General features: G+C 38.2%; 1 protein-coding gene across 2 annotated transcripts in view; it reads right to left on the bottom strand.

Moving 5' to 3' along the window:
• Nucleotides 1-22149, bottom strand: part of DHX57 (DExH-box helicase 57) — a 51766-nt gene that overhangs the window by 25174 nt on the left and 4443 nt on the right. For both annotated transcript variants that reach the window (XM_036750274.1, XM_036750275.1), the window contains exons 3-10: nucleotides 19094-19249; nucleotides 18080-18262; nucleotides 16502-17337; nucleotides 14599-14777; nucleotides 13496-13617; nucleotides 11798-11993; nucleotides 10798-10922; nucleotides 5485-5618 (exon numbers count right to left, since the gene is read on the bottom strand). In XM_036750274.1, coding sequence (XP_036606169.1) covers nucleotides 5485-5618; nucleotides 10798-10922; nucleotides 11798-11993; nucleotides 13496-13617; nucleotides 14599-14777; nucleotides 16502-17337; nucleotides 18080-18262; nucleotides 19094-19249 — 1931 coding nt within the window. The remainder of the gene's footprint in view (nucleotides 1-5484; nucleotides 5619-10797; nucleotides 10923-11797; nucleotides 11994-13495; nucleotides 13618-14598; nucleotides 14778-16501; nucleotides 17338-18079; nucleotides 18263-19093; nucleotides 19250-22149) is intronic.

The following is a 22149-nucleotide window of genomic DNA, read 5'->3' as shown; positions in this document are numbered from 1 at the left end:
ATAAATATGAAAAGAATGCCTCTTGGTTGAAGTAAGGTCTTAGAAGGGTGCTAAATCAACAACAGGTTTAAAATATCTTAAATGGCTTTTGAATGGGTAAATGGATGTGAACATAATTTTCAAATGAAAAAACACAAATTTTTTATAAGCCCTTAAAGATGTTCAATCTCATTAATAATCAAAAGTATAGAAACTAAAACCACTTTGAGGTACCACCTCATATCCATCAAATTGGCAAAAATAACTAAAAGCAATGAAATTCAGTGATGAGGATTGTGGAACACAAACAAGTACCCTCATTCACTGCTAGTGGGAGTCCAAAGCAAAAAGTAGAAGTTGCAGAAATAACCCCTGGCCCTATAGTATCACTGTTGGAAATATACCCTGAAAGTGTAATTTTTAAAAAGACAGCTATCTGTTGAATTATACCAGCATTATTTGTAATTGCAAAAAAAAAAAACTAGAAGCAGTCTACATGTCTAATGATCGGAAAATGATACAATAAATTGTGGTACATTAATGTTATGGACTACTCTACTGCAACTAAGACAAACAAGTATGAAGAGTATCAAGAAATCTGGGAAGAACTTTATGAAATAACACAAAACAAAAAAGTAAAACTTCAAGAACAGAGAACGACACTAGCTGTGGTCACATAAGAAGAAAAAGGAATGTAACTAGACAAAATCTTAATGGAGTCTTAGAAGAAGTGACTGAAAAGTTGACATTTTATTTGGAAAAAGTCATTTATTTACATGTAAACAATTGCAAGGAAAGACTAATTGACTAATATTTAATGTTAAATTTATATTATCATTATTTTTAAGATAAGTAAAAGACCCATGGATTTTATAAGCATATCATTTATTTGTCAGGTCAATAGCTGAAGGCTATACAGCACCGCACAACAGGGGGCTGAAAGAATACCTGAAGGATAAAAAATTGGGGGTATTTATTTGCCTGCTGTAATTAATACTTACAAAAGCCAACCTTAAGGTGCTACGGAAATATAAGATTATTACTATTCATGATTCTATTCCTTTTCTACTTCTATGTACCTTAGCAATTTATCTGGAAGAAAAATATATTTAGAAATAACATTTACCCGAACCCACTTTACATAATGGCTACAGACCCTCAGGAGAACAATTTACCCCAAAACAACTTCACTGTAAAGACAAAAACTTTGAAAGCTGTAAAACTCTAATCAATTCGATGATTCCAGTGGGTGGGTGATGAAGCATGCTATCCACTTCCTGAAAGAGAGGCAGGTGATGCACTCAGGGTGCAGAATGAGATATATTTTTTTGGCCATGGCCAACGTGGGAATTTATTTTGCTTGACTATGCATATTTGTTACAAGGGTTAGTTTTCTTTTTTTCAGTGGTGTGGGGTAGGAGTGGGAGAGAGAGAAAACTAATTATTGTTCATGAAAAAAAAATTTTGTTTCTTTGAATTTTATTGATGCCTTTTTTTTTTTTTACAAAAAATCATTTTAAAAAAGAACTATAGGTTGTAATATTTATTGATATTCTATTAGATATCTCCCAAGCCTTTGTTATAGGTCCTTTTCTCCTCTCCCTCTATACCAGAGCTCTCCAAAGCATGGGCTGTGCGCCCCCATGTGGCCCACCTGTGTCCACCACAAGCACAGAAACCGATACAAATGCTTTAGTTAAAGCATTTATGTCAATTTCCACGCCCATGGCAAACACAGGAGGGCCGCATAGCCGCATGTGGCCCCCAGGCCGCACTTGGACAGCCCTGCTCTATACTATCCTACTTGGTGATTTCATAAGCTCCCATGGGTTTAATTATTATCTCTATGCCAACGATTCCCAGATCTATACATCTAGCTCTAGCCTCTCTTCTGTGCTCCAGTCCTGCAAGGGTCTTAAACTCTTTATGTTAACCCCTGCCCACTCCGCCTTTCCCTTAACCCTCCTCTTCTTTCCAACTTTCCTATTACCGTGGAGGGCAACATCCCTCTTCTCAATCAGCCAGGCTCCAAACTTCAGCTCCTCACAGACACTTACCTACACATCCAAACTACTGTGATGTCTACCTTCACAGGACCTCACATGTCCACTTCTCACACAGGCCCTTGTCATCTCTTATCTATTCTATCAAACAGTCTTCTAATTGGCCTCTCTGCCTGGAGTCCTCCCCAACTCAGGAGGCATCTCCTCTGCCAAAGTGATTTTCCTGAAGTAGAAGACTGGGCTTGTCACTGCTCCCCACCAACTCCCCCTACCCCAACTCTGAATACACTCCAGCAGCTCTCTATTGCCTCTAGAATCAAATATAAATACTGTTTGACATTCAAAGTCCTTCACAACCTGGCCCATTCCCACATTTCCAGTCTTTTTACAATTTACGCCCCTCCATGCCCTCTGAGATCCAGTTTCACCAGCCTCCTTGCTGCTATTTGCCCAGGCTGTCCCCCATGCCCAGAATACTCTCCCACCTCACCTCCCACTCTGGGATTCCTTGACTTCTCTCAAGACCCAGTTCGAATCCCATCTTCTGGAGGCCTATTCCGTTTCGTCTCCCTTTATTTCCCTGTCCTCATCCTTGCTGATCCTGTCTGAGATTGGCTTCCATTTATACCACTCCCCCCACACACCCCTAATATATACACTGCAGTTATTTGCATGCTCTTTTCCCTCCTCTTTTCTCCCCGCTTTAGAATGTGAGCTCCTGGAGGGCAAGGAGTCATGTTTTTGCCTTTCTTTGTATCTCCAGGGTTTAATACAGTGCTTGGAATATAGTAAGCACTTAAATGCTTGTTGACTATTTCTCCACTATCAATTTTTCCATAACTAAACACTCACTTGATTTCAAGGAGTCAAAAGACTCACTATGTAATATTGGATGAGTTATTTAACATCTGAGTCTCAATTTCCCCATAATTTTTAAAAAATAAAAATTAACAGCGAGACTTGAGGACCAATAATGCCTCTTCCTTTCCATTAATTGTTCATGGAATGTTTTTTCCAGTTAAGCAATACTTAAATATTTGAGTATGCAAGTCTGTTTCTCTGAACATACAACTTGTACTGATATCTTACTCTCTGGGGGAATTTTGTCAGGAATCAGTAATCAATCCTGTGTCTTCCTTCCTACTGAAAAGTAAAACTATTTGACTTGCCATCACTAGGGACCATAGGCTTTGACTTGTCTTCCACAGTGGGGATGAATTTGTACTGGTCCATCCACAATTTTCACTGAAGACACACACAGGTAAAAAAACCAAACAAACCAAAAAAACCCCCAAATAAACCCCCAGCCCTGGCCTACGCTAAGAATATAGTGTGTGACAGCAAAGCAGAACGAAGCCAATTGGCTTATCAGCTCTCTTGTCCACTGAATTAATTGGCCAGTGAGAAGAAATTTACAACTACGGGTCTGGATGAAGCTGGGTTAACAGCGATTTAAGATTATTTCCTGAGCCAGCAAGAATGTCTTCATAAACTGATAGCCAGTAAAGTATCAAAAATTTCTAGATAATTGGTAGTGAGACACTCATCTGTTATTGATAAAATTGCAAACTTGCAAAATCTTTTTGAAAACAGTCTGGCAATATTCAGTAAAAGTTAGAAAATAACCCTATCTTTTGACCCAATAATTCCATTTTGGTAACCATTATCTAAAGGTGACATCAAACAACAAACAAAAAAAAAGCTATCTTCAAAGATTTGCAAGGCAGAATTTTACTTACTTGCAAAACTAGAAACAACTTAAAGGTCCAACAATAGGGGATGGTTAAACTGTGCTATAATACAGTGTAATATACTATAATACAATTTAAAACTATTGTTTGTTTTGTTGTTCATCATACTTTATTCTTGAAGAGGACCAGTGGCATCAGGAGGGTGATGTCTTGACTTGCAAGTGAATTGGATGTAAGTAAGGCAGAACGGTGCAAAGCCATCAGACTCACTCTCTCTTTTAGAGTCATCTGAGTCTAGTGAGGTGGACTGGTGGTGGTCCCAGATTAAGTGGGAGACCTTGGCCTTTTTAAGCTAAGGTCTTTCCCAGGTCTGTTTGTGTGAGGCAACACCCACTCAGTGACTAAAGGCTAAGTAAGAACTGAGGCAAAAGATGGCCTAGTTTGCCTTCACAAAAGAATCAATCTGGCAGGGAAAGACTCTCAGAATTTCTGGCTAGAACAGAAACAACTGCTATTTACACTCACTCTAAGCCATCAAACCCAAACAATGAACAATTGAGATTTGGTACGAGACCTACTGGCCAATAAGTTAAGAGCCAGAATTATGTGGGTTTAAAGTATCTCCATTTGAATCCCAAAGGGCTTTATCAAAGCCTCGTTTTCCAGAGGTATAGTTGAAGGAATCATAAATGAAAACTGAGACAGCTGATAAATATGAAGAATGCAAAGAAATCTGGAAATAGCTTTTTGAAATGACACAAAGTGAAAAAAGAAAAAAGTAGGACAGAGATTAAACTATGGGCACACAAAAGGAAAAGTGAATAGAAGTGAGAGGACAAAGGACACTGATGGGGGCTTAAGGGATGGCCCTGGAGGATCGTTAGGGCACCTCTGCATTAAAATCAATTAAGTAGTGAATCATCACGAGCAAGTTTGATCAGGTTTACTGATATTCACTGTTAAGTTTTTAGTAAAACAAAAAACAAGAAGTACAGGGTCTTGAAGTTCTGAAATAAAGTTCAACTAAATAATTCCATTACATCAAATATTTTTTAAAAATGCTTTCAATAATGATAACAGAAAGATGGGGATTGTCTGGGAAGGAGCCTTAGGAAGGTGGGGACAATTACAGTTTGGCCAGCTCACTCATTTGTTAAACCTGATAGACTCAAGGAATTTCTTTCAGCTAAGAATCTATATACACTCAATTAACAGTAACTGGAATCAAGTATACTGTACTGTATACTTGATATACTCTATTTTTCTCCTACTCCAATATCTATTGGCCGAATACTATTAACAATTTACCAATCAGTTCTTCCGGACCATTCCCTTCCAAGAAATTTACAGAGAAATTAAAACCCAGAAACATTAAATGATCTGAAGCAAATTAGCACCAAGATATCTAAAAGGTATTCTAACTACACTACTTAAGAGTACCAGAATATTTACTAAATTCTATGATCTTTATAATTAAAGCACATATTATAATAACAGATAGCTTCTTTCTAAAACCCTGCTATGATAAAACTATTTTAGGTTGCATACTAAACATGATGGGGGAGCCAAGAATTCTAAATAACTGAGAATTTAAATCATAGATGCAATTAAAAATTTCTAAATTAAATGTAATATTATTAACATATCAGTTTCAAAAAATGCCTATAGTTTGATTTGTTGCTAACATAATCACTTCTTACCTAGAAAAAAGTATTCATTAATATATTTCTTTACTGAAGTGCAATTTTAAAATATTTTGCATGTATTTAAACTGGATAATAATACAAAATTTAAGAATAGATTTTTCTCACCTGGTATATTAATAACTGGGCAGAAATTAAAGTATTCTGAGAAAAGCTCAGCATTCAAAGTGGCACTCATCAGAACAACACGAAGATCTGGATTCCGCAACATAACGTCCTTCAAAACTAGCAGCAAGAAATCACTAAAAGGAAGAAAAAAGATGCCCGCACAGCAACCAAATCCAATGTCAAGTATTTGTTCTATTCAGATTTTCTTCATTTTTTTATTCATGACTACTACCTTGCAATAGAAACAGCCTTCCCAGTAGATACTCATTCTCTTAGGTTCTTTTCCCTTTTCATCACTTTTATTTCCTTAAAAGCTTTATAGCCTTTACAAATTCAAGCTCTACAACACAAATTTGTAAATGACTCTAAATGTGTTAGAAATCCCAAAGATGGTCTGATGATTTTTTAAGTAGCAACCCTTTAAATTTGTTTCCCACATTTTAGTATCTTAGTATTTTCCTTTCCTTTTTTTTTAAGGTCTGTCTCTTCTTCAAACCCACTTGTATTTTTGATACTGTAGCTTTTCATGACCGCCTTTTACACATGTATTTTACTAGTTATATTCTTTTAGGAAGGAGGAGAATAATTTACTTATTTAGATTTTGAGAGCATGTGGTATAGTGGAAAGAATCTGAATTTAAACTCCAACTTTGCCACATTTATTGGGTATATATTCTTGGGCAAGTTCCTTTACCTACCTGAGTTTCTGTTTCTTCATCTGTAAATTATGAATGATGTCCTCATTGATCTACCTGCCTCCCATGGTGGTTTGTTTAGATCAAATGAGAAGCCGTAGGCAGACTTCTCTGTCTAGTGTTTAAAGCTCTTCTCAACCTACAATCCACCTTCCCAATCTAATGACACATTAGTCATTCTGCAGCACAGCCCTCACACACAATATCCCATCTCTCATCTCTGCCTTTCCACAGGTGGGCTGTTTTCCCTCATCTTGTCCACTTCTAATTCTGCAGAGTTTTTAAAAAGCAACTGTGGAAGCTACCCCTGCCCAGCCCTTCATCATTCCAGGACCTTGGAGAATAATATCCCAAGTCAATAGATCTATGGCTAGTCAATTCCCACCCTCATGTTTCCCAATCCCTATGATTTAGATCACCGTCTGCTGACGCAAAAATCCTTTTCCCTTGCTACGTCTTACTGAAGTCCTGACCCACCCTTCTCTGTCTCCTCAATTGTTATAAATAAACTACCTTTCCATTCTAGGGTTCTTTCATCTCATTAACCTCCCAAATCAGACCTACAGATCTCTCTGAAAGACACTGCATTCCTGGACATGAGAGTTTCAGGCTGCTCCCTCCCCACCCTAACACGAGTCAGGCTGAGTCAACCTACTCCTTGTTCCCCACTGCCCCTTCTATCACTTTGCCACGACAATTCATGCTTCCTTTTCCCAATCTGTTGTCAAGTTCTTCCATTTTTACCTTTGCAACATCTCTTGTATCTGTCCCCACTTTTCTGCTCTGACAATGACAGCATTCTAGTGCTGACCTTCAGCACCTCTTGCCTGGACTATTGCTGTAACTTGCTGGTTAACTCCCTGCCTCAGGTCCACTCAGCTATGTAAGTGAGCTTCCTGTCCTAACTGGTAGTCAAAGGATATGAAAGGCAGTTTTCAGGGGAAGAAATCCAAGCTATCACAAGTCATTTGAAAATGCTTTAGGTAACTAAAAAAATAGAGAAATGCAAATTAAAACAACTCTGAAGTTCTACCTTATACTCATCAGATTGACAAAGTTGACAAAAACGGAAAATGACAAATGCTGGAGGGGCTATGGAAAAACAGGTACAATAATACATTGTTGGTAGAGCTGTGGACTAGCCTGACCATTCTAGAAAGCAATTTGGAAACTATGCCCCCAAAGTTATTAAACTGCATACTCTCTGACCCAATGATACTGATACTAGGTCCATACCCCAAAGAAATCAAAGAAAGAAAAGGATCCATCTGTACAAAAATATTTATAGCAGCTCTTCTGTGGAAGCAAAGCATTGGAAACTGAGGGCATGCCCATCAAAGAGAAATAACTAAACAAGTTATGCTATGAATGTTATGGAATACCAAATGGCACGGTGGTTTCAGAAAAGCCTTGGAAAATTTGTACGAATTGATGGTAAGGTGAAGTAAGCTGAATCAGGAGAATAAGCTATACAATAACAACAATACTGTAGAGATAATCAACTTTGAAAGACTTTGGAATTCTCATCAACACTATGACCAACCACAATTCCAAAGGACTCATGATGAAGCATGTTACATACCTCCAGACAGAGATCTGATGGATTTAGAGTACAAATTGAAGCATATTTTTTTTTACCTTTTTGCTCTCTTTTGGACATGTCTAATGTAGGAATTTGTTCTGCATGACAATATATACTAGTAATGAGTTTTATTTTTCTCAATGAGTAGGGGAGGGAAAGGAGGAAGAAAGAATTCAGAACTGGAAATAAAATAAAATTGAATGAAAAAAACATGCTAAAAATGCTAAGAAGGGGAAGCAAGGAAGGAGTGGCAGGGATGATCCACAGGAAGTCACAGAGATGCACAAACAATGACAGCTCATAGGAAATCTAACCAGAATAGGGAGTTCACGGAGGGAAATAATATGAATTCAGCCTGGAGAGGTAAGTAGGAGGTAAACTGCAGAGGGCTTTCAGTGCTAGTCTGAGGTGTTCATATATTATCCTAGAGACAAGTACAGAGATGGCATAATCAGATCTGTGTTTGAGGACTATCAATTGAGCAGACAGATGGAGGATGGATTGGAGAGGGGAAAGATTGGAAACAGGGAGACCAATCAGGTGGACACTGAAATAGTCAAGGCAAGAGATGAACTAGAGCACAGGCAGCATCTTTACTGGCTCCCTATAGCTTCTAGAATAAAAGATAAACTTGTCAGCCTGGCACTTGAAGCCCTCTACAATTCGGATCCCACTTACTTCTCCAGGCCTAAAGTATGAGTGGAGAAAAGGGGTGAGATATGAGTGACGTTGTGGAGGTAGAATCAGCAGGATTCAATAATTGATTGAATGTGGGCTTTTTCTTTGTCCTCAGCCTTTTACACCATTTCTTCCTCCTGGTTACACTCTTTTCCAGTCTTCTTTGCTGGACCCTGTTCCATTTCCTTCTCTATAATCATGAGTGCCCATCAAGGGCCCTCTGCTCTCTTTAGATTTCTCCCTAGGTGATATCACCAACTCCTGTGGGTTCAATTAGCATCTCAAAGCACATGACTTCTAAATCTACAGATCCAGTCAATCTCTCCACTGAACTCCAGGCCTAAATTGCCAAGTACCTGTTGGACATCTCTCTAATTGGATGCCCTATTGACATCTCAAACTTGAATGTCCAAACCAGAACTGAGTACCTTCCTGCTCTAAATCTGCCTCTCCTCCAAACTTTTCCATTTCTGTGGAAAACACCACCATCCTCTCAAACACTGAGTTTCCTAAATTAAAAGTTATCCTAGACTTTTTCTCCTCTCTCTCAACATCATATCCAATCAGTTGCCAAGTTTTGTCTATGAAATCTCTCTTGTTCATATCCTTATTTCTACTTACACAGTTACCACCTTATTTCATGCTCCCATCACTTCTCATCTAGATTATCCAGTGTTCCTAACTCATACCCTTGCCTCCAATCTCTCCTCTCTTCATTCCATACAGCTGCCAATATAAACTTCCTAATGCACTGATTTCATTATGACCCTCGCTTTCATAAAAATCCTCAGTGGCTCCCTATTGTTCTAGGATAAAAGATAAATATCTATCACAACCCTTTATTACATTACTCCTCATGGTGCACTCTGTCTCTGACAAACTGGCCATCTCCAAACTCCATGTTTGATCTCCTGCCTCTGTGCATTCATGTAAACTGTACCACCCTGCCTGGAATACACTCTTCATCTCCGCCTCTCATGAAAGCTCAGACCATGTGACAACACCTTTGTTAAGTATTCTGATGCCCCCCAACTCCCCTCACCCATACACAACGTTAGTATTCTCTTCCCCCTCCAATTACATTTGGTCTTTATATCTGTGTACATGCTACATTTCTTCAGTAGAATATAAGCTCATTGAGGGACAGGGACATTTCATTTTTGTCTCTGTCTTTCTAGGTCTCCCTCTTCCGACTGCTCATGGTGCCACAGAGGTGGCCCTGGGTTTTTTTTTTAATTTAATATTTTATTTTTTCCAATTACCTATAAAGACAATTTTTACATTGATTCCTTGAAAGATTTTGAGTTCCAAATTTTTTTCCCTTCTTCCCTTCCCTCCCCCTCCCCAAGATGGCAAGCAATCTGATATAGGTTATACATGTGCAATCAGGTAAAATATATTTCCACATTAGTCATGTTGTGACAGAAGAAACAGAACAAAAGAAAAAAAAACACGAAAAAAAATTTTTAAAAAGTGAAAATGGTTTGCTTTGATTTGCATTCAGACTCGATCAGTTCTTTCTCTGGATGTGGATAGTATTTTCTATCATGAGTCTTTTGGAATTATCTTGGCCCCAGATTCTTGAAAGCTGTGGCAACAGAGACTAAGCTTTGGCAGGCTCTACCATTCTGAAAGGCTTGCAGTGCCAACCTAGTGATGTCTCTCATTGAGGACTAGCTTAGTTGATATTGCACAGGATCATCCCCCCATCTCTTGTGGGGTGCAATCACAAATCCATGAAGCAAAGGCCACAAACACTGTAGGCACTTAATAAATGCTTGTTAAACTCAATGTGTTCAAGATTATCCGTCACTAAGTCAGAACAGTCTTGCCACTCCATTCTGCTGTAGTCCCTTTGTTTTGGTTGCTGATAGTTACATGACTTCTATTTTGGTGCCTCTCCCCTTTTCCAACAATTTTAAGAGAGCTCTGAAGCATTCCCTGAACCCTAGATTACATCACATAATAGTCCAATTTCTTTCTGAACAACTCTTAAATGATTAAAAGAGATTAAAGAGTTAGCTGGTGACTGTGGCAGAATGAAATGTAGCACGCATGGCATTATGCCCAAGTAGATGTTTTTTCATTTTTAAAAAATATATCTATGTATATATAAAATATATATTATAATGATGATGATGATGATGACGAGTAGCCATCTCTACCATCATAACCTACTATGATGAATGGTCTTCACTAAACTAGATGCTGCCAGTCTAGCGTTTTCAGTCCCACAGAAATGAGATACTAGGTCTCGACATAATGTCTCTACAGCACTCTATAGTCACTAGTGTTATGAAGCTGACCTAGAAGTGACTTTCGACCACATGCTAATTTTATGCACTTGTGCCTCTTTACCTTTCTTCTGTTCTCTCATGAACTTCATCAACAATAACATGAGTGACTCCCTGGAGAGCTGTGTCTCCTTCCAGCCTTCTCAGCAGCACTCCTGCAGTGCAGTACAACAGTCTGGTAGCTGAGGACTTAAGTGTAAAATGACAAAACACAGACATTTAGTCAGCTAAAAAAACCAAAGCAGACACACACACCAAAAGCTCTGCCATCCCACAGTTCTGAATAGGAAGGGATGCAAACTAATAGAATGACCAGGATACAATATGGCATGATAGGAAAAAGCACAGGCTTGGCAGTTTGCACTGACACCAACTCTGTGACCCCAGTCAAATGACTAGGTCTCTGGGTCTTGGGACTCAGTTTTCTTACCTGTGAAATGGCAATAATAAGATTTGAATACAGAATTTTATGAGAAAAAATTTTTTGTGAGCCTTAAAGCACTGAAGAAATATTAATTAAATTAGCTAAAATTAATTAATATTAAGTTAATATTATCTATAAACTGAGGTGATTAAACTTGAAGGTCCTTTCTAAATTTAGCATTCTCTATCATTTTATTCTGTTAATTCAAATCTAAATTTAACTAATACTCTGGCTGTGAATTCTGTTCTACTTTACATAACAATTTCAAGTCTAAAACAACAATAGGAGGTACTATAAAATAGACAAGTGACTGTGGCCAGCAAATACAAATCAGAATTAAATTGCTTCTTGTTTGAATTAAGGTCAGTAAATCACTAGCCCAACAAAAGCAAAAATTTAAATAAAAAACAACCTAAAAAAACCTGTCAGTGAAGATTAAAAGACCTCCATAGAAATACCAGAGATGTACTTGAATAAGAAGACTTGCTTCAAAATTTCTTTTGAAGCATTTCACACTGTTCTAAGGATCATTGCCTGAAGAGTCATCACCCAAATTTTCTGCAAATCTTTAGATCAAAAGTACTCTTTTAAAAGTAATAATAGTAAATATATTACCAATAAGTGGACAAACTGTACAAACCTTGACACTCTCTAAGCGGATCTGGTATCCCACAGTAAGACCTATCTTTTCCGCTCTCTCTTTAGCCACACGTTCTGCGACGGAAATAGCGGAGATCCGTCGAGGCTGGGTACAGATGATGTTTGCCACCTTCTCAGGCCGCCCATGCAGAGTATCATCCAGAATAAACTGAGGGATCTGTGTAGTTTTCCCACATCTGTATCAAAAAGACCCCCACCCAAAGCAAACTTTATATGAGAAAGTATTAATTTTTATAGTCTTTTTCTAGCTTTTCCTTAGAAAAATCATTAAGTGATCATATATTGTGGGAAAGGGATAAAACAAGTTATACTATAAGTTGTGCAGCTTCATCTCATTTATGAGAAGAAAGAATCTTTCAACTTTTTAATTTATAGTTGCTAAACAAAGGACTAGGAATCTTCAAGTCGAACATCTCAGTTGAAAAGGCCAATCTCCTGACAAATCTATTTCTTTGTCTATGATCAGGATAATGATAATTGCAACAATAAAAGTAATGATCAGCATTCTCATAGCATTCTCAGGCTTATAAAATGCTTTACAAATATTATTTCATTTGGTCCTCACAACAACCCTGGAAAGTGGGTGCTGTTATTTCCCCCATTTTACAGACGAGGAAGCAGAGGCGGATAGAGGTAAATGACTTGCCCAGGGTCAAACAGCTAATAGGTGCCTGAGGCTACATTTGAACTCAGGTCTTCCTAACTGCAGTCCAGCAGCCTATCCAATGTATCACCTAGATGTTTCTCTTTCTGAGGCATACTACTTTTGGAGATTAGACTTTTGGCTAAAAGATGAGTTCATGTCTAAATGCACTGGAGACTAGAAAGTGCAGCATATATTTCTACATAACAATATTATATTTAATTATTAAAACACTGGATATTTTTCTACCTTAATATTTATTCATTTAGATATCAGGCAGGATGGGGGAAGCTATAGCTACATAGATATTGCAAATACCTCTGAGTACTGATAAAATATGCTTATATGTTAAAAAAAATACAAAATTAAGTTCACAGTTGCTCAATACAAAATTACGTTTCCATTTGCTCCTGGGTAGATTCCCCTATCCACCAGAAAAAAGAGAAACAGGGAAAAGATATCTTATATTATGCCCAAAATGATCGATCTAGAAACCACAGAAAATCCTAAAGATGAATTCCTTTTCAAAATAAATACTATGAAATTATTCTCTTTAAACTCAAATATGAGCCCTCTTAGGGAATCTTATCCTAAAGGTATTTCAATACTTGATGGACTGTAAGTGGGCACTCCCTCCACCTATTTATAAGGACTTGTCAGAAAGAAAATGAAAGTAGCCCAAACAAATAAAAAAAAACCCCACCAACCAATATAGTACCAACTACTATTAAAAAACAATAATGATAAAAAACAGCTCTACTCTGACGAAAACAAATACTGTTTTTCTAGAATATAGTTGGTCTAGGTTAATCAGGGGCCATACTACAGTCTAACATTTAGATTAAATCTCCATTAAGAATATGTCATGGAGCAGCTAGGTGGTATAGTGGCCCTATAGTCAGTCAGGAGGACTTGAGATCAAATCCACCCTCAGACACCTGACATTTACTGGTTGTGTGACCTTGGGCAAGTCACTGCCTTGCCAAAAACAAAAAACCAAACAACAACAACAAAATGAATACATCACACTCTTACCCAGTCATACCACTCACGACAAGTACTTGGTGCTTGCTCAGCAAATCAAGAATGGTTTCTCTTTCTTCCCAGGCAGGGAGTGATCGCCTCTCTTGCAGAATTGACTGGTATTGTCTGGAAGCCTAGTATAATCCAAAGGTGTCAAGACAATCAGGTTGTGCAATCATTATCCCACAAAACCTTGAGGATATTAAAAGAGCCTACAAGAGAAACTCACTCCTTGGGTTTAACACTTGTCCTGCTTTACCCAGTAACAGTTTCTCCCTGACATAAAATACCCTTTTCAAGCAATACCAATAATAACCGAATGTCTTCACAAAAGGACAGCTCTTGCACAAGAACCTCATCTGGAGACCAAGCTTAGCACTGAGCAGCCATGGGGCCACTGGCGATCCATTACAATTGTGAATAGAGTTTTCCATCATCTAATAAATGTATAAAACCATATAATTTTCAAAATATCCCTCTTGCATATATGTGTGACCTCTGAGCAACTGAGATGCTCTATTCTTATTTTTAAAGGCTCGACTGCCTTGATATTTACAGTGACAACAAAAACCAACCTACTCTGATTCTGAATGTTGACATAACCATATACAAGTTAGCATTTTTCCTCATTATTTAAAATCGTAAAGTTTTAGAGCTGAAAGGGACATTAGAGATCATCGAGCCCAACTCCTTCATTTTACAAATGAGGAATGTGGGCCCAACTGGTGAAATGACTTTCCCGAGGTTACACATCTAACTTTGCCAAGGCAGTTTACTTAACAGGTATTGAAATCATCTTTATTTGGATGTCTTTCAGAATTTAATCTTTTCCTTAGTAGACATCTAATTTAGGGCTATAAATTTTGTTCAAAGCATCACTTGGTCTGTTATTGCACTAAAACTACATGGTTCTAAGAATGACTGAAACTTTGTAAGCACCTATTACCATACAGTGTGTTCATTACCCTAGGGGTTAATATTCAACGTCAGAAGAGAACCTGACACACAGAAAAGTTAGACAGACCAAGGTGACAACAGGATGTGGGAAGGGAAATACCAGGTTTCCTTTCTCCTATCTGTTATAAACTGCTGAGCACTGTTGTACCAAACTCTACCTTTTTTATTTGAAACTGCTTGCAAATCTTAGCATTTTCAGCATATATAGACTTAGCCTGCCAATCATATCTCCTGGATATCTTTTTCTTGAGGTTGACATAGCTTTCTTTCTCTACGATAACTGGTGTAAGACCTTCATCTTCATCTTCCTCCTCCTCCAGTTCTGGTTCTTTCTTGACTGGATAGTAAAAAGAAAAAAAAAACTATGAAACATTTTCAACATGAAGCTAAACCAACAAAGAAAAAGGGCACTGTTCCAGTAATAACACAACTAAATTTGTAAAAATGGAGAGGAAGGAGGTAGGTTAAGACTAGGATAAATTTTGAAAGTATATTCAATCAGATGCTTCTTTTCATTTCACTAAAAACTTCTGAAATAGTTTAACTGTCTATAGACCTTTCTTTGTTAAATTTGCTATATAAGATTTTAAACCTGATGGTAAAATAAAAAAAATCAAAGCATTGCTTTTGTTGGAATTTTGGTAGCATAGAGAAGTATTGCTTTAAAAAAATGTATGAACAGTCACATGAAACCATGTAAAATAAATTTTAAGTGAAAAGGTCAGTTATAAAGAATACATTCTTGAGGAGTCCATAGGGATAGCAAATTAAGTGTGGCAAACATGTAGTTTAAAATAGCAGCTCCCTTTAGACATGGTTACTAGAACTAGCGATAAGAACAGAGGATTGAAGGTTTCACTTCAAGCAAGGGAAATTTTGCCGTGACCTGCAGAAGACATTCTGCTCCTTCTTTGAGACAGCACTGTTAGGAAATGTTTCCATGTCTCTTTGAACTTCTCCTTGCTCTATTCACTAGGGGCAAGCAGAGCAAATTTAAGGTCCCTTCCATGTGACGGCTTGTTAGACACTTGAAAACAGCTATCATGGCCCCCTAAAGTATTCTTTTCTACAGTCAGTTCCTTCAACTAATCCTCAAATGGCCTAAGAATTTGAGGCCCTTCACTTTTCTGGTTACTCTTCTCTGAACACTCCTTAGTTTTAGTCTTTCCTAAAAAGGGTGCCCAAAATTGAGCACAATACTCCAGAAGTGACAGGATGCTCACCCTTCTTGTTTTGGACAGTATACTTTTCTACAGAGCCTAAGACTGCACGAGTTTTCTTGGCTGCCATATCTCACTTTTTGCGACTCTTTAGTGTGGTGTCCTCTTTCTTCTCCTTCTATACCATCTCAGTTGGTGACCTTGTCAACTCCCTTGGGTTTAATGATCATCTCCAAACAGGTGATCTATATATCTGGCCCAATTTTTCTCCTAAGCTTCAGTACTACATTTCTAACCACCTATTGGACATTTTGAACTGGATGTATCATAGGCAGTTGAAATTCTACATATCCAAAACAGAACTCATCTTTTTCCTCCAAACGCAATCTCCTTTTGAACTGCCTTATTTGCATCAATCACTCTTTCAGTCACTCAGATTTGCAACCTTAGCATCATACTCAATTCTTTACTCTTTCCTACCACACATATCTAATCAATAGCCAAATCATGTTCTTTCTACCTCCATAGGATCTCTTGAAATAGTCTATAGCAGACCATCTTTATGTTCTAAATGACTAAAATGTTCAGAGAATACAAGATCCCACTGTGCTTTTTTGTTGAGTATAAAAAAGGCAATCAATTCAAAAAAGCAATATGTAGCAAATGAAGTAAGTTCATTTAAAAACTAGATACTTCTCATACAGAAGTCAAGTAATTTTCTTCCCAAGTACAGCAGGAAGTAGGAACCATTTTCACTTTCTGCTTCTGACCGCTCTAATAGCAGAAAAGGTAAATGCTTTGCCCATCATCATAGGCAGATATGGGAAGTCTTAACTTCTAAATTCAATATGGATTTTCTCTGCTTAATACCCAAGAATAATACTTTTGATAGTTTACAAACCTTCTGGCACAAGACTGGAAACATAGGAACTATTTGGAACCACTGGTTTACGGCTGGCAGTATAATTTGTTCTGTTCACAGAGGGAATTGGCAACAAGTTTACTGGAGGAACACTATACTTGTGATAGGTATTTGTTAATAACTCGGCAATTTCTTTGTCATCCTCCAAAAGGGTTATCAAAGAATATACTACAGGTTCAGCAGTCTCAGCAAATGTCAAGGCCTTCCCGTAAAGAAACTCAGAAATGTGTAAACGACAAGCCAGAGGTAGATTGTCATTGGTGGAGTAAAATGCCACCAGAGGTGCTTGGAAGGGGTATTTGCTACCTTCAGAAAATCTAATTTCAAGTTCATATAAAAAAGAGACATCTCCATTAGATCTAAGATGAGAATCATCTATGGATCGATCTGCTTTTCTTGAAAGTTGTCTTGAGGGATTTTCATGCCTAAATTTGCATTTTGATCCAAATCGACAATTTCCTTGGAGATAGAATTGACAGATTTCACGTGAAGTCTGTACATTTTTGGCACTTTTCTTCTGTTTGGATTTGCAGAGTCTATTTGTTAGGTGCTCCAGCTCCAATCCAATTGTCCAGACTCTGTTCTGAATTCTTTCTACAAATTTTTCTCCACAGATTGACCGGAGAGCAAAGGCCTCTTCTTGCCTTTGTTCCATACATTCTTCCCGACTGACACAGGATGCTGCTGCAGAGATCTCTATCCTCTCTGCGTATCTTTCTGAAAAGCACTGAGAGAGCAAATGTTCCAGGGAGGCCCCAACATCACCGTCACAGGACTTCAAGGCTGCCTGGCAATATTCAGTATTAAAACCATACCTACGTTAAGAGAAAATAAGTCTGGAATCAGTGAGAAATTACTATGGTAATAAGAAATAACTGCAATTTAATTCTGCTAAATATGCTAATGTGGAATCATGGGGACCTCTAGTTTTCGTGTAATTATGTGTTTAAAATTTCTAAGCGAATATAACTTTGAGCAGATGTCAGTGATATCACTAGCCATAAAGATCTTTTATTCTTTTTCAGAATAGGGAGGGCATGATACAAACTCCCTGACTCCTTTTTGTCATGACACCACAAATTTAATACAAAGAATTAGGCTCTAATGCTTGTTGACTGATCAAAAGACTGCCTGAAATTTATAGTCTAAACTAACTACACTTTTCTGGTTACCCTCCTCTGTACAATGCCTAGTTTATCAATGTCGTTCCTAAAAAATGATGCCCAGAATTGAATATAACACTCCAGATGTGACCAAAGCACAGCAGGACTCTCACCTTCCTCGTCCTCAACACTATGCTTCTCAACACAGCCCAAGATTGCATGAGTTTTCTTGGCTGCCACAGCACACTCCTTGCCACCTTTTGCATCCCCAGCACTTAAACACTGTGTCTGAATCCAAATCTTTCTGTCTATGAGTTGGCTCTCCACTTGCATATGTGAGGGAGGGACAGAGACAGGAAGAGAGAGAGGATGAGGAAAGAGAGAAGGATGAGACATACATACACATAGAGAGGAAGGGAGCAGGGCATGCAGGCACCCAAGCACAAACACTTACCTGGAGAGTTTCTGGACTGCAAATGGAGATACCTCAAATTCAGGAATGTGATGCTTCACAAGTGCAGAGGCAGCATGTTCCACAGGGGCCTGGTTACAAACAAGGGAAGCCTCCTGACTGGCAGACCAGTACTGCTCATCATCACAATAATCGGCTTCTTCATCTTCCCCAGAAGCACCTCCTCTGACAAAAGAGACATCGACATATTACTGAAGTAATAATATAATTTGAATTTATCTCAAAGAGGAATCTAATCAAGTTTCTAACAATTTAGTTCAAGGATCCTAAGGACCATAGATCATGACCACTCCAAGGTCAATAAAGCCTCAGCTGACTTGTCATTTTAGTACAACCCATAGAAATAGCTTAGCTACCACCCACTCTATTCCTTTCCCTTCTAGAAGAACCACTGAAATCCTCATTTCCCCCCAAAAGCTCCTTCCCTTTAATTTGGTACAGATACTGATGGCTGAAAGAGAAGGAAAAGGAGCTATTCATAATTAACTATACATTAATTCTTGGGATGCGAAATGAGCAACTTCTCTATCTGAAGATGGGAGTCTTATGCCACTAAAAACACATGAAAAATAACTAAGGTTATGGTGAAAGCCCATGGTGTCAGGAAGATCGCTATGTTACAGGAGGAAGGGCAGCATGGTGGAAAGACCACTGCACTGGAAGTCACAAGATGTGGGCTTGATTCCCAGGATCTGCTTCCTATAACCTGGATGATTGCGAGTAAGACATTTTACTTCTGTGGGCTTCAGTTTCTTTATTGTGGATAACTGCCCTGGGTCCCCTGAAATTCTATTTCTATGACTCTTGTGATCCTATATTTAATGCTCAGGGACTCAAATTTTCCTACTTAAAGATCAAACCTACTTGTTCCCACCACAACTTTCTTTTCAAAGAGGGACATGGAAGAAATTATTGACAGAAAAAAAGCAGTGGATGAGAAGAAATAATTGAAAAAAGTCTGCAAAGGACTTGGTATAGTCAGATAAAACAACTAACTCGAATCCAGCCTCCGGCTCCTGTCCTTGGAGTTCTCGAAGAAGAGCTTTGACTTTCTCCTGATTCTCGGAAGTCATATGGAGAGTCTGTAAGGGCACTCTGGTTTCAGGCCTCCGTTTTGGTTGAGCTCCTCCCTTGCTAGTGCTGCTGCTAGGCCTAAAAAGGAAATCAGACCAAAATTCTACATTTAGCCATGATCTGAGGTTAACTATTCCCTGGAGTCACCCACCACACTTTGCATTAAATGGATTGTCAAGCCGCTTACTAAAGAAGACAAAGAAAGTAAAGATATGGACAGAGATTCAGCTTCCTGGAGTATCCATTAATTCATTATATTGCCTAAGAAAAAAACCTGACAAGAACCTGAACAGTTAAACAGCTGTTTCATGGTCGTTTTCACTAACCCAGTAAGCACACAGGAAAACACAACAGAGACCTGCTCTATGATAAGAGACTTTGGAAGTAAGAGGTATCATGATTGTTCACCCTTTGTGCTCAAAGAGGACCAATGACATCATATGGTGGTATCTTGACTTGCATGTGAATTGGATTTGTGAGGCAGAGCTGTGCAAAGTCGTCAGATCATCATTAGTTCATTCTCTAGGGTAGTGGCACAATCTGAAAACAATTAATAGTCTCTCCCTATTTGTCAATGTTAGGTATAACTTGTTATGTGCAAGGCACTGTAGGATATAAAGGTAAGACTCAGTTTTTGCCCTCAAGGAACTTGCCATCTAAAGGAAGAAAAAAGAGGAAAAAGTAAATACACTAAATAACTGCAAAACAAGAGAGAATAAAAGTACCATAAAAGTGCAAATAAAATACTATAAGGGTGTAGAGGAGGAAGAAATCATTCCATTGGAGTGAAAAGACTTTATGGAATGTCACTTAAACTGACTCTTGAAGAACAGGATGGATTTCAATAAATGGCAACATAGAGGAAGAGTATTTCAGGCAGAAGGAAGAACATAAGCAAAGGTGTAGATGTAGGAAAACAGGAAATGTTCTAGGACCAGTGAGTAGTCCAGTTTGCTTATGTTTAGGAAAACAGTGGGACACAGGGCTGGAAAGATAATGTGAGGAGAAGGGTTTAGACTTCATTTTATAAATCCCTTAAATTTTCATGGTTCATATTCCTAGATTCCTTTAAAGTTTACAAAGTGCTTTCCAAACAATAACTCCAGGAGTAACATTATTTCCATTTTAGCAGTGAGGAAACTGAGTCTCAGATAGGCAGCAATTTGTCCACTCTCCTACAGCTGGCATTAGATCTAGCATTGTCTGAATCCAGATCTAGGTCCAGTGTTGTGTACAGCAGGCTGCCTCTCAGGCCACTGACGCTTTCTGAGCATTAGGGAAACTGATTTCAGGACTCTTCTGGCAGTAATGTGCTGGATGGAGTGGAGGAGGGATAAGTTACAGACAGAAAAATGTTAGAACCCTATTACAAGAGCCCAAATAAATGGTGATGAGACCTATAAGTAGGTGGTGGCAGTGAGAATCAATGGGAGGTAAAAGACAACAGAGACATGTTAATGTTAGCAGAGTTGATTTCTAATGGTTCACAGAGAAGATCGTTAGGATTCTGGGCCTACTGTTCTATACCAGATGAGTCTGGAAGGAGATGAATGAATTCTGAAGGCATGAATAAAAAACATTCTGATGAGGAGGAAAAAGGGAAATTGCCTAAAGAGGCTGCTATAGATAAAAAGGGAAGTCATCAACCAGCCTAGATAGTGATATGGTATATGCAGAAGAGAGTAGCAAGGGCAAATGAACAAGGGTGAAATACAAAAGCATAACATGGTCCTGCAAGTTCAAAACAAGCTGACATAGGTAAGGAAATATAAGGACAACAAAAAGGGAATTCTTTTAGCTCTAATGGGGAAAAAAGTAAAATCAAAGAAGGGACAGGATTACCGCTTAGAACAAATGTGATGGTGATAATAGAAGATAAGAAGGTAGAACTAATCAATTAATTATTTTGCTTCCATTTCTTTGCCAGAATTTTAAAAAAAAAAACAAAAAACAAAAAACAAAACCAAAACCCAGAACAAAGATAGCTAAGGGAAGGATTCCTTGAAATTCCTTGGAAGATGGTAGAGTAATTGGTTTCCTAGAGGCAGTTCTTCTCTATCACACCAAATAATACAAATAAAAAAACCCCCAAATTCAGAAAAGTAAATAATGATAAATGAAAGAATCTGGCATGAAATAATTCTTACATGAAAAACAACAGAAGGCTAATTCACTAGTTTGTTCCTCTAGGAATTCCGACTGTTTTAGGTTCCCCTTCCTGGTCTGACAGCCTCAGCACTGGCTGAGAAAAATCAGGATCATAGGTAGGTAGATGAAATGAATTAGGATTTCAAAGGAAAAAAATCTCAACCCTTCATTAATCAGTTATTGGTCACAGGAAAGCCTTTTGGATGAGGGGAAGAAATGGTGGGACCACAAACAACTGGTCAGGGCTCAGGAGAGGTGGGCAGGGTGCTTTCAGCTTCTTCCCTGGCCTTTAGGTGGTGGTGGGACTAAGGATAGAACACTGGGAGGCAGCTCAAGGAGGGAGGAGTATGGATAGAGCCAGAAGAAAGGGACTGATGTGGCAGTCAGGTGAAATGATTGACTGAGGGTGGGGTTGAGGGAGAAGAAAGGTAAAACAAAGGTCTTTCAATGACATCTCCAGGTAGAGGTTATCTCTTCATCCTTAAATTTCCCACAGCACTTTGTTTGGATGTCTGTCTTTGTAATGATAGCTGTTTGTAAATGTCTTATCCCTTCTATTAAGTTGTATGACTGTTGAGGGTAAGGACTGTTTATTTCTTTTTTGTAGCCCAAATACCTAGAAGGAGCCTAACAAACATTTGTTGAACTGAAATATTTATCAAAATTCAGTAATATCTAAAAAACAACTCTCAAACCCTCTTGTCAGCTAGCCTGTCTCAGAAATGTACTGTACTCAGAACATAGCATTTCAATTTACCAATACCCAAGCACCCTTTTTTGCAAAAAAGTATAACTGCAGTTTTATACTTCAACCAATCCATTAATAAACA

Source organism: Trichosurus vulpecula, chromosome 3 (assembly GCF_011100635.1).
Source record: "Trichosurus vulpecula isolate mTriVul1 chromosome 3, mTriVul1.pri, whole genome shotgun sequence".
NCBI classification, from domain to species: domain Eukaryota; kingdom Metazoa; phylum Chordata; class Mammalia; order Diprotodontia; family Phalangeridae; genus Trichosurus; species Trichosurus vulpecula.
This window is presented reverse-complemented; position numbering and strand designations above follow the sequence as displayed.